The sequence below is a fragment of the Arachis stenosperma genome, chromosome 9, assembly GCF_014773155.1.
Source record: "Arachis stenosperma cultivar V10309 chromosome 9, arast.V10309.gnm1.PFL2, whole genome shotgun sequence".
Classification (NCBI taxonomy): domain Eukaryota; kingdom Viridiplantae; phylum Streptophyta; class Magnoliopsida; order Fabales; family Fabaceae; genus Arachis; species Arachis stenosperma.
In genome coordinates this window covers 50,737,989-50,749,837 of record NC_080385.1, presented here as the reverse complement: position 1 = coordinate 50,749,837, position 11,849 = coordinate 50,737,989, and the positions used below count along the sequence as shown (strand labels likewise).

At 38.8% G+C, this 11,849-nt stretch overlaps 1 protein-coding gene across 1 annotated transcript; it reads right to left on the bottom strand.

Annotated features, from left to right (window-relative positions):
• Positions 1–10,588: 10,588 nt before the first annotated feature.
• LOC130949502 (secreted RxLR effector protein 161-like) lies at positions 10,589–11,257 on the bottom strand. Its single transcript, XM_057878199.1, has one exon. It carries the CDS (start codon positions 11,255–11,257, stop codon positions 10,589–10,591), a length of 669 nt encoding a protein of 222 aa, XP_057734182.1.
• Between the last annotated feature and the right edge of the window lie 592 nt (positions 11,258–11,849).

Below are 11,849 nucleotides of genomic sequence, written 5' to 3'. Positions count from 1 at the left end.
CATATAGTTTATGAATAGCCATTTTAATAAATTAATTTAATTTCACTTATATTGTAATTGTTTTGTTGACCATTCAAATAATAGATGAAAAAATACCATTACTTTTTCCGTTGCATTAGTACAAAAATTAAATATTTATTTAAAAAAGAAATAGTAATATAGTTATAATAATATATTTATATGTATAGATACTAAATGAATATTGCTAGATGATCTCATAAATTTGAATAATCTATTTAAAATAATATTATCCATATATTATTCTAACTATATTTTTATGAGTAGTCGACAAAAAAAAAAAATAACTTTTAAGAATACATAAAGACTTCAAAAATTTTACTTATTATTCCGTCGTATTTATGGTCGAATTTTAATTTATATATAAATCCAAAGACAAATAATTTTATCATCAAATTTAATTTTGACGAAAATATATTACCATCGAATTATTTTATTCTGACATTAATTGTATAACTATTATCATTAGATTAATTTATCTTTAAAGAACTCTAGATTAACGAACTAGATTGATATTATCTCGAATTTTCTTTTATTATAAATTCGATAGTAACACGTAGCTTATTTAAAAAAAAAAAATAAAATTAAGGGTAAAGTATATTTTTTGTCTCTGAAGTTTGGCAAAAGTTTTAAAAATACCCTTAAGTTTTATTTTGTTTCAATTTTGTCTCAGAAATTTTTAATTTGCATCAAATATACCCCAGACGGCTAATTTTTCAAAAAATTAAGACCGATTCAACAACAATTTCATAAGAATGACCCCTCAACACAAGCAAATCAAGCATACTTTTCATGCATTATTGTTATATTGGTCTTAAATTTTTTGAATATTTAGCCATCAAGGCTATATTTGATGCAAATAAAAAATTTATGGGACAAAATTGAAACAAAATAAAATTTAGGGATATTTTTTAAACTTTTACCAAACTTAAGGGACAAAAAATATACTTTACCCTAAAATTAATTAATTATCATTGAATTGATCCCTAAAGGTACCAGGCTTAGAGGGAAGAAGATGAATGAGGAAAGAAAGAGAGAGCAGAGAGAAAACAGAGAAGATGAATTTTCAATTGTGTTTACTTAAATGGAATGAATGGTTAGTTACAATGAATGAATATCTGTAATATGTAACTGCAACGATAGCAGAACTTCCTTCCAGGTGGCAACCAAGAACCACACACCTGCTAACTAATTAATGCACCATCACAGTAATATACTTATCATGCCTAATACATTACCACAACTGATACACACACTATCATGAACTCTACCTTCAAACTTCTTAGGTGCTTCAGACTTTGTACAAGGTAAATTGCAACTCTTGTCATGGTCCCTGCTTGACACTCTCTTTATTAAATTCTCTGCTCCACTCCCCTTTGACATCCTTATCCGATCCCTGTCCTCTAAGCGCGGTATAATGTCAGAGATCAGCAACCATTAACTTATCTCTAAAGTGTAGAAAGGCAGTACTAGGCAGAGCCTTAGTGAAAATGTCCGCAACTTGAACCGTTCCGGGGACATGACTGATGAGCGGATAATTTGTACGCTTTTTGGCATTGTTTTTAGTATGTTTTTAGTAGTTTTAGTTGAGCTCTTAGTATATTTTTATTAGTTTTTAGTTAAAATTCACTTTTCTGGACTTTACTATGAGTTTGTGTGTTTTTCTGTGATTTCAGGTATTTTCTGGCTGAAATTGAGGGACCTGAGCAAAAATCTGATTCAGAGACCAAAAAAAAAGGACTGCAGATGCTGTTGGATTCTGACCTCCCTGCACTCGAAGTGGATTTTCTGGAGTTATAGAAGCCCAATTGGCGCGCTCTCAACGGCGTTGGAAAGTAGACATCCTGGGCTTTCCAGCAATATATAATAGTTCATACTTTGCCCAAGATTTGATGGCCCAAACCGGCGTTCAAAGTCACCTCAAGAAATCCCAGCGTTAAACGCCGGAACTGGCATAAAATTTGGAGTTAAACGCCCAAACTGGCATGAAAGCTGGCGTTTAACTCCAGAAAAAGTCTCTACACGAAATTCCTTCATTGCTCAGCCCAAGCACACACCAAGTGGGCCCGGAAGTGGATTTTTATGTCATTTACTCATTTCTGTACACCTTAGGCTACTAGTTTTCTATAAGTAGGACCTTGTACTATTGTATTTGACATCTTGGTAGCTATCTTTGAGTTTTATGCTATCTTAGATCATTGGGAGGCTGGCCATTCGGCCATGCCTAGACCTTATGCTTATGTATTTTTAACGGTGGAGTTTCTACACACCATAGATTAAGGTGTGGAGCTCTGCTGTACCTCGAGTATTAATGCAATTACTATTATTCTTCTATTCAATTCCGCTTGTTCTTTATCCAAGATATCACTTGTTCTTCAACCTGATGAATGTGATGATCCGTGACACTCATCATCATTCTCACCTATGAACAAGGCGACTGACAACCATTCTTGTTCTACAAGCATCTGAGGCTTAGTGAATATCTCTTGGATTCTTTAATCGGAATCCTCGTGGTATAGGCAGGACCTGATGGCGGCATTCAAGAGAATCCGGAAGGTCTAAACCTTGTCTGTGGTATTCTGAGTAGGATTCAATGATTGAATGACTGTGACGTGCTTCAAACTTTAACCTGCTGGGCGTTAGTGACAGACGCAAAAGAGGGATTCTATTCCAGTAGGAGCGGGAACCAAACCGGTGATTGGCCGTACTGTGACAGAGTACGTTAGCATTAGCTTTCACTGCGAGGATGGGAGGTAGCCATTGACAACGGTGAAACCCTACACGAGCTTGCCATGGAAAGGAGTAAGAAGGATTGGACGAAGGCAGTAGGAAAGCAGAGAGACGGAAGGGAAGGCATCTTCATACGCTTGTCTGAAGCTCTCACCAATGATATACATAAGTATCTCTATCTTTATCTTTTATGTTATTTTCGTTCATCACCATATCCATTTGAGTCTGCCTGACTAAGATTTACAAGATGACCATAGCTTGCTTCATACCACCAATCTCCGTGGGATCGACCCTTACTCGCGTAAGGTATTACTTGGACGACCCAGTGCACTTGCTGGTTAGTTGTGCGAAGTTGTAGTGATCACAATTTCGCCCACCAAGTTTTTGGCGCCGTTGCCGGGGATTGTTCTTGTGTATGGACAACTGACGGTTCATCTTGTTGCTTAGATTAGGTATTTTTCTTCAGAGTTCTTAAGAATGAATTCTAGTGTTTCAAGGTGATGTTCTTATCATCACCAAGGCTGATTGATTCTCATCAATTTAGCTCTTGAATGCAGTGTCCTGCTGAAGCTTAGCTAGCTATGTCTAATTCCTTTAGACTAAAGCTTTAGACTAACATTGCATGATTCCTGGAATTCTCATTAAGAATTTTGATACCTTTATTTTCCTTTTCACCTAATTTTCGAAAATCACAAAAAAAATTTACAAAATCATAAAATCCAAAAATATGTCTTGTTTGAGTCTAGAGTCTCATCTTAAGTTTAGTATCAATTGCATGTTTCTGTTCTTCTTGCATTTTTCGAATTTATGCATGTGTCTTCATTAATCTTCAAGTTGTTCTTGATGATTTCCTTGTTTTGATCTTTGAATTCTATTGACTTGAGTGTTGTTGTTTTCTAATATGCATTCTCATTTAGTTAATGTCAGTAGTGTACAAACTGCTAAGTTTGGTGTCTTGCATGCATTGTTATTTGATTTTAGTGCATTTTGATTATTAAAAATCCAAAAATATTTTTAATTTGTGTCTTTTCAAGTCAATAATACAGAGAATTGAAGATTCAGAACATACTGCAGAGGAATTATACAGAAAAAGCTGGGCATTCAAAAATGCCCAGTGAAGAAGACAGACTGGCGTTTAAACGCCAGCCAGGGTGCCTGGTTGGGCGTTTAACGCCCAAAAGGGTATAGTTTTGGGCGTTAAACGCCAGAATGTGCACCATTCTGGGCGTTTAACGCCAGGATGGCAAAGGGGGAAGATTTTGTTTTCAAAATCAATTTTTTTTAAGTTTTCAAAGTTTTTCAAAATCAAATCTTTTTCAAACCATATCTTTTCAATCAAATATTTTCAAAATCAATTTCTTTCCTTTTTTAAAGATACTTACTAACAATTAATGATTTGATTGAACATTTTTTGCCTTTTCTGTTGAGGAAGGTTTTATGTTTGAATCATATCTTTTCTTATTAGGCAAGTCATTAATTTTTAAAATCAAATCTTTTTAAAATTGTTTTCAAATCATATCTTTTAAAATTGTTTTCAAATCATATCTTTTAAAATTGTTTTCAAATCATATCTTTTCAATCATATCTTTTTAAAACCATAATTTTTCAATCACATCTTTTTCAAAATAAGTTTTCAATCATATCTTTTTGATTTCTAATTTCAAATCTTTTTCAAAAATCACTTGATTCTTTTTCTATTCTTAGTTTTTGAGAATCAATTAGTGTTTTTCAAAAAGTTTTCAAAATTTTTTTACTTAATTTTCAAAAATTACTTCTCCTCTTCTCACATCCTTCTGTTTATGGACTAACACTATTCCTTAATACAAAATTCGAACTTCATCTTCTTTAATAAGTTCGAATTTTTTACCTCTGTCTTCCATTTTTCTTCCTCTGACACCTCAAGGAATCTCTATATTGTGACATAGAGGATTCCATATTTTCTAGTTCTCTTCTCTTTCATATGAGCAGGAATAAAGACAAAGGCATTTTTATTGAAGCTGACCCTGAACCTGAAAGAACCTTAAAGCGAAAGCTAAAGAGAAGCTAAGGCACACGTTCATAGTTGAGGACCCAACCGAATTCTTCAAAGAAGAAGAAAACATGGCAGCCGAAAACAACAACAATGCAAGGAAGGTGCTGGGTGACTTTACTGCACCTACTCCCGATTTCTATGGGAGAAGCATCTCTATCCCTGCCATTGGAGCAAACAACTTTGAGCTTAAGCCTCAATTAGTTTCTCTAATGCAACAGAATTGCAAGTTCCATGGACTTCCATTGGAAGATCCTCATCAGTTTTTAGCTGAGTTCTTGCAAATCTGTGACACAGTCAAGACTAATGGGGATTGACCCTGAGGTCTACAGACTGATGCTATTCCCTTTTGCTGTAAGAGACAGAGCTAGAATATGGTTGGACTCTCAACCTAAAGAAAGCCTGGACTCTTAGGAAAAGCTAGTCAATGCCTTCTTGGCAAAGTTCTTTCCACCACAAAGATGGAGTAAGCTTAGAGTGGAAGTCCAAACCTTCAGACAGAAGGATGAAGAATCCCTCTATGAAGCTTGGAAAAGATACAAACAATTAATCAGAAGATGTCCCTCAGACATGCTTTCTGAATGGAGCATCATAGGTATCTTCTATGATGGTCTCTCTGAACTATCCAAGATGTCTTTGGATAGCTCTGCTGGAGGATCTCTTCATCTGAAGAAGACGCCTGCAGAAGCTCAAGAGCTAATTGAAATGGTTGCAAATAACCAATTCATGTACACTTCTGAAAGGAATCCTGTGAATAATGGGACTAATCAGAAGAAAGGAGTTCTTGAGATTGACACTCTGAACGCCATTTTGGCTCAGAATAAAATATTGACTCAACAAGTCAATTTGATTTCTCAAAGTCTGTCTGGAATGCAAAATGCACCAAACAGTACTAAGGATGCTTCATCTGAGGAAGAAGCTTATGATCCTGAGAACCCTTCAATGGAAGAGGTGAATTACCTAGGAGAACCCTATGGAAACACCTATAACTCTTCATGGAGAAATCACCCAAATTTCTCATGGAAGAATCAAGAGAGACCTCAACAAGGTTTCAATAACAATAATGGTGGAAGAAACAGGCTTAGCAATAGCAAGCCTTTTCCATCATCTTCTCAGCAACTGACAGAGAGTTCTAAGCAGAATACCTCTGACTTAGCAACCATGGTCTCTGATCTAATCAAAACCACTCAAAGTTTCATGAATGAAACAAGGTCCTCCATCAGAAATTTGGAAGGACAAGTGGGACAGCTGAGCAAGAAAGTTACTGAACTCCCTCCTAGTACTCTCCCAAGCAATACAGAAGAAAATCCAAAAGGAGAGTGCAAAGCCATAAACATGGCCGAATTTGGAGAGGAAAGAGAGGAAGTGGACGCCACTGAGGAAGACCTCAATGGGCGTGCACCAACCTCCTTTGAGTTCCCCAATGAGGAACCATGGGAATCTGAGGCTCAACATGAGACCATAGAGATTCCATTGGATTTACTTCTGCCTTTCATGAGCTCTGATGAGTATTCTTCCTCTGAAGAGGATGAGTATGTCACTGAAGAGCAAGTTGCTAAATATCTTGGAGCAATCATGAAGCTAAATGACAAGTTATTTGGAAATGAGACTTGGGAAGATGAATCTCCCTTGCTCACCAAAGAACTAGATGACTTGTCTAGGCAGAAATTACCTCAAAAGAGACAAGATCCTGGGAAGTTTTCAATACCTTGTACCATAGGCACCATGACCTTCAAGAAGGCCTTGTGTGACTTAGGGTCAAGTGTGAACCTCATGCCTCTCTCTGTAATGGAGAAGCTAGGAATCTTTGAGGTGCAAGCTGCAAAAATCTCACTAGAGATGGCAGACAACTCAAGAGAACAAGCTCATGGACTTGTGGAGAATGTTTTGGTAAAAGTTGAAGACCATTACATCCCTACTGATTTCATAGTCCTAGAGACTGGGAAGTGCATGGATGAATCCATCATCCTTGGCAAACCCTTCCTAGCCACAGCAAAGGCTGTGATTGATGTTGATGGAGGAGAACTAATCATTCAAGTGAATGAAGAATCCTTTGTGTTTAAGGCTCAAGGATATCCCTCTGTCACCATGGAGATGAAGCTTGAAGAGCTTCCCTCAAATCAGAGACAAATAGAGCCCCCAAAGTCAAACTCTAAGTTTGGTGTTGGGAGGCCACAACCAAACTCTAAGTTTGGTGTTGAACCCCCACATTCAAACTCTAAGTTTGGTGTTGGGAGGTTCCCACATTGCTCTGATCATTTGTAAGGCTCATTGAGAGCCCTCTGTCAAGCTACTGACATTAAAGAAGCGCTTGTTGGGAGGCAACCCAATGATTATATTCTATATATTTTCTTTTGTTATTTTATGTTATTTTGTAGGTTGATGATCATGAGAAGTCACAAAATTAATTGAAAAAGCAAAAACAGAATGAAAAACAGCACACCCTGGAGGAAGAACTCACTGGCGTTTAAACGCCAGTGAGGGTAGCAGTTGGGCGTTTAACGCCCAGTCTGGCACCATTCTGGGCGTTTAACGCCAGAAAGGGGCACCAGACTGGCGTTAAACGCCAGGAAAGGGCTAGAACCTGGCGTTAAACGCCAGAAATGGGCACCAGCCCGGCGTTTAACGCCAGAATTGGCTCAAAACGTGTTTTTGAGCCCCATTTGGTGCAGGGATGACTTTTCCTTGACACCTAAGGATATGTGGACCCCACAGGATCCCCACAAACCCCTCACCTATCAAATCCCATCTTTCTCTTCACCACTCACCTCCATAGAACCCCACTTACCTCACCATCCAAATTCAAACCACTACTTCTTCCCCTTTTGGCCGAACCACAAGGCCATCTCCCTCTCCTCCATTTCTTCTTCTTCTACTCTCTTCTTTCTTCTTTTGCTCGAGGACGAGCAAACCTTTTAAGTTTGGCGTGGTAAAAGCATTGCTTTTTGCTTTTCCATAACCATTTATGGCATCCAAAGCCGGTTCAACTGAGAAGGCATGACCTCAAGCCCATCACTAAGAAGAAGATGGAGCAAACAAGAGACCCCTCTCATCATGAGATCCCTGAGATACCTCAAGGGATGCACTTTCCTCCACAAGACTATTGGGAGCAACTGAACACCTCCCTAGGAGAATTAAGTTCCAAGTAATGGGACAACTAAGGGTGGAGCACCAAGAACATGCCATCCTCCTCCATGAAATTAGAAGAAGATCAAAGAATCATGAGAGATGAGCAACAAAGACAAGGAAGAGACATTGAGGAGCTCAAGCACTCCATAAGACCTTCAAGAGGAAGAACAAGCCGCCATCACTAAGGTGGACCCGTTCTTTAATCTCCTTGTTCTTTATTTTTCTGTTTTTCGAATTTTTATGCTTATGTTTATCCATGTTTGTGTCTTATGATCATTAGTGTCTTAGTATCTATGCCTTAAAGCTATGAATATGAATCCATCACCTTTCTTAAATGAAAACCGTTTTTATTACAAAAGAACAAGAAGTACAGGATTTTAAATTCATCTTTAAAACTAGCTTAATTAGTTTGATGTGGTGACAATACTTTTTGTTTTCTGAATGTATGCTTGAACAGTGCATATGTCTTTTGAATTTGTTGTTCATGAATGTTAAAATTGTTGGCTCTTGAAAGAATGATGAAAAATGAGACATGTTACTGAGGATCTGAAAAATCATAAAAATGATTCTTGAAGCAAGAAAAAGCAGTGAATACAAAAAAAAAAAAGAGAGAAGCAGAAAAACGAAAAAAAAAGGGAGAAAGAAAAAGAAAAGAAAAAGAAAGAAATAAAGTTGTGATCCAAGGCAAAAAGAGTGTGCTTAAGAACCCTGGACACCTCTAATTGGGGACTTTAGCAAAGCTGAGTCACAATCTGAAAAGGTTCACCCAATTATGTGTCTGTGGCATGTATGTATCCGGTGGTAATACTGGAAGACAGAGTGCTTTGGGCCACGGCCAAGACTCATAAAGTAGCTGTGTTCAAGAATCATCATACTTAACTAGGAGAATCAATAACACTATCTGGATTCTGAGTTCCTAAAGAAGCCAATCATTCTGAATTTCAAGGGATAAAGTGAGATGCCAAAACTGTTCGGAGGCAAAAAGCTACTAGTCCCGCTCATCTAATTTGGAGCTTAGTTTCATTGATAATTTGGAGTCTATAGTATATTCTCTTCTTTTTATCTTATTTGATTTTCAGTTGCTTGGGGACAAGCAACAATTTAAGTTTGGTGTTGTGATGAGCGGATAATTTGTACGCTTTTTGGCATTGTTTTTAGTATGTTTTTAGTAGTTTTAGTTGAGCTCTTAGTATATTTTTATTAGTTTTTAGTTAAAATTCACTTTTCTGGACTTTACTATGAGTTTGTGTGTTTTTCTGTGATTTCAGGTATTTTCTGGCTGAAATTGAGGGACCTGAGCAAAAATCTGATTCAGAGACCAAAAAAAAGGACTGCAGATGCTGTTGGATTCTGACCTCCCTGCACTCGAAGTGGATTTTCTGGATCTACAGAAGCCCAATTGGCGCGCTCTCAACGGCGTTGGAAAGTAGACATCCTGGGCTTTCCAGCAATATATAATAGTCCATACTTTGCCCAAGATTTGATGGCCCAAACCGGCGTTCAAAGTCATCTCAAGAAATCCCAGCGTTAAACGCCGGAACTGGCATAAAATTTGGAGTTAAACGCCCAAACTGGCATGAAAGCTGGCGTTTAACTCCAGAAAAAGTCTCTACACGAAATTCCTTCATTGCTCAGCCCAAGCACACACCAAGTGGGCCCGGAAGTGGATTTTTATGTCATTTACTCATTTCTGTACACCTTAGGCTACTAGTTTTCTATAAGTAGGACCTTGTACTATTGTATTTGACATCTTGGTAGCTATCTTTGAGTTTTATGCTATCTTAGATCATTGGGAGGCTGGCCATTTGGCCATGCCTAGACCTTATGCTTATGTATTTTCAACGGTGGAGTTTCTACACACCATAGATTAAGGTGTGGAGCTCTGCTGTACCTCGAGTATTAATGCAATTACTATTGTTCTTCTATTCAATTCCGCTTGTTCTTTATCCAAGATATCACTTGTTCTTCAACCTGATGAATGTGATGATCCGTGACACTCATCATCATTCTCACCTATGAACAAGGCGACTGACAACCATTCTTGTTCTACAAGCATCTGAGGCTTAGTGAATATCTCTTGGATTCTTTAATCGGAATCCTCGTGGTATAGGCAGGACCTGATGGCGGCATTCAAGAGAATCCGGAAGGTCTAAACCTTGTCTGTGGTATTCTGAGTAGGATTCAATGATTGAATGACTGTGACGTGCTTCAAACTTTAACCTGCTGGGCGTTAGTGACAGACGCAAAAGAGGGATTCTATTCCAGTAGGAGCGGGAACCAAACCGGTGATTGGCCGTACTGTGACAGAGTACGTTAGCATTAGCTTTCACTGCGAGGATGGGAGGTAGCCATTGACAACGGTGAAACCCTACACGAGCTTGCCATGGAAAGGAGTAAGAAGGATTGGACGAAGGCAGTAGGAAAGCAGAGAGACGGAAGGGAAGGCATCTTCATACGCTTGTCTGAAGCTCTCACCAATGATATACATAAGTATCTCTATCTTTATCTTTTATGTTATTTTCGTTCATCACCATATCCATTTGAGTCTGCCTGACTAAGATTTACAAGATGACCATAGCTTGCTTCATACCACCAATCTCCGTGGGATCGACCCTTACTCGCGTAAGGTATTACTTGGACGACCCAGTGCACTTGCTGGTTAGTTGTGCGAAGTTGTAGTGATCACAATTTCGCCCACCAATGACTTACACCAATGAGTCGTTCCGTCACAAAGTCACGCACGAAGTGAAGATCAGTCTCAAAATGCTTGGATTTTGAGTACAGAATGGGATTGGCTGCAAGGAGTACTGCACTGAGATTATCACAATATGTAGAGGGAGGAGCTGGGAGTTCTGTGTGCAGCTCAACCATTAGATTCTTAATCCAAAGCAACTCAGCCACCAGATCCACCATAGCCCGATACTCAGCCTCAGTGCTTGACCGAGCCACAGCCCCTTGCTTCTTGGAGCACCATAACACCAGATTCTTCCCAAGTAGCACACAAAAACCCCCAGTGGATTTTCGATCATCTGGATTGCCTCCCCAGTCAGAATCACTATATGCTACCACAGTGGTGATATCTGTTGGTTGTAGTAGCAAACCAAAGGTGGAGGTACCACGAATGTAACGCAGAATATGTTTCACAAGTCTCCAGTGTTCATCAAGTGGATTTTGCACAAATTGTGAGATTTTACTCGCACAATAAGCCAACTTAGGCCTGGTCACGGTAAGGTATTGCAAACTACCCACAACAGACTGATACAGCTTTGGGTTATTGAAGGCAGATCCCCCAAAGGCAGAGAACTTAATCGATGACGACAGGGGAGTGACGCACGGCCTGCAGTCTTGCATCTCAGCCTTCTTTAACAAGTCATTAACATATCTCTCTTAAGACAAGAGAAGACCAGCACTGTCTGTTCTGGTCACTTGAATACCAAGAAAGTAGTTTAGGCTACCCATGTCCTTTAATGCAAACCTAGTGTTGAGTTGTTGAATGACATCATCAATGACCTTATCCGAGCTACATGTGACGATTATGTCATCGACATACACAAGAACCACAGTGGCTGAGTCATGTCTGAACCGGGTGAAGACAGACACATCAGACTTAGTGGCAAGGAAGCCAAGATGTTGGAGCGCTGTAGACAACTTGTAGTACCAAGCCCGTGGTGCTTGTTTGAGGCCATACAGGGCCTTAGTAAACTTGCATACTAAACTGCCATTGCCAATCTCATAATCCCGAGGCTGCTTCATGTACACATCCTCAGCCAACTCACCATGAAGGAAGGCATTGTCAACATCAAGTTGTTTTGATGGTCCATGACTTTGATAATGCAAAAGTGAGTACAATTCTGATTGAAGTAGACTTTACGACAAGGCTGTAGGTCTCAGTAAAATCAAACCTTGGTCGCTGTGAAAAGCCCTGAGCTACTAACCGCGCCTT

What these genes read in the sequence shown, in the direction of transcription:
- LOC130949502 (XM_057878199.1), bottom strand. Translation starts at nt 11,257, where the DNA reads ATGCAAGACTGCAGGCCGTGCGTCACTCCCCTGTCGTCATCGATTAAG.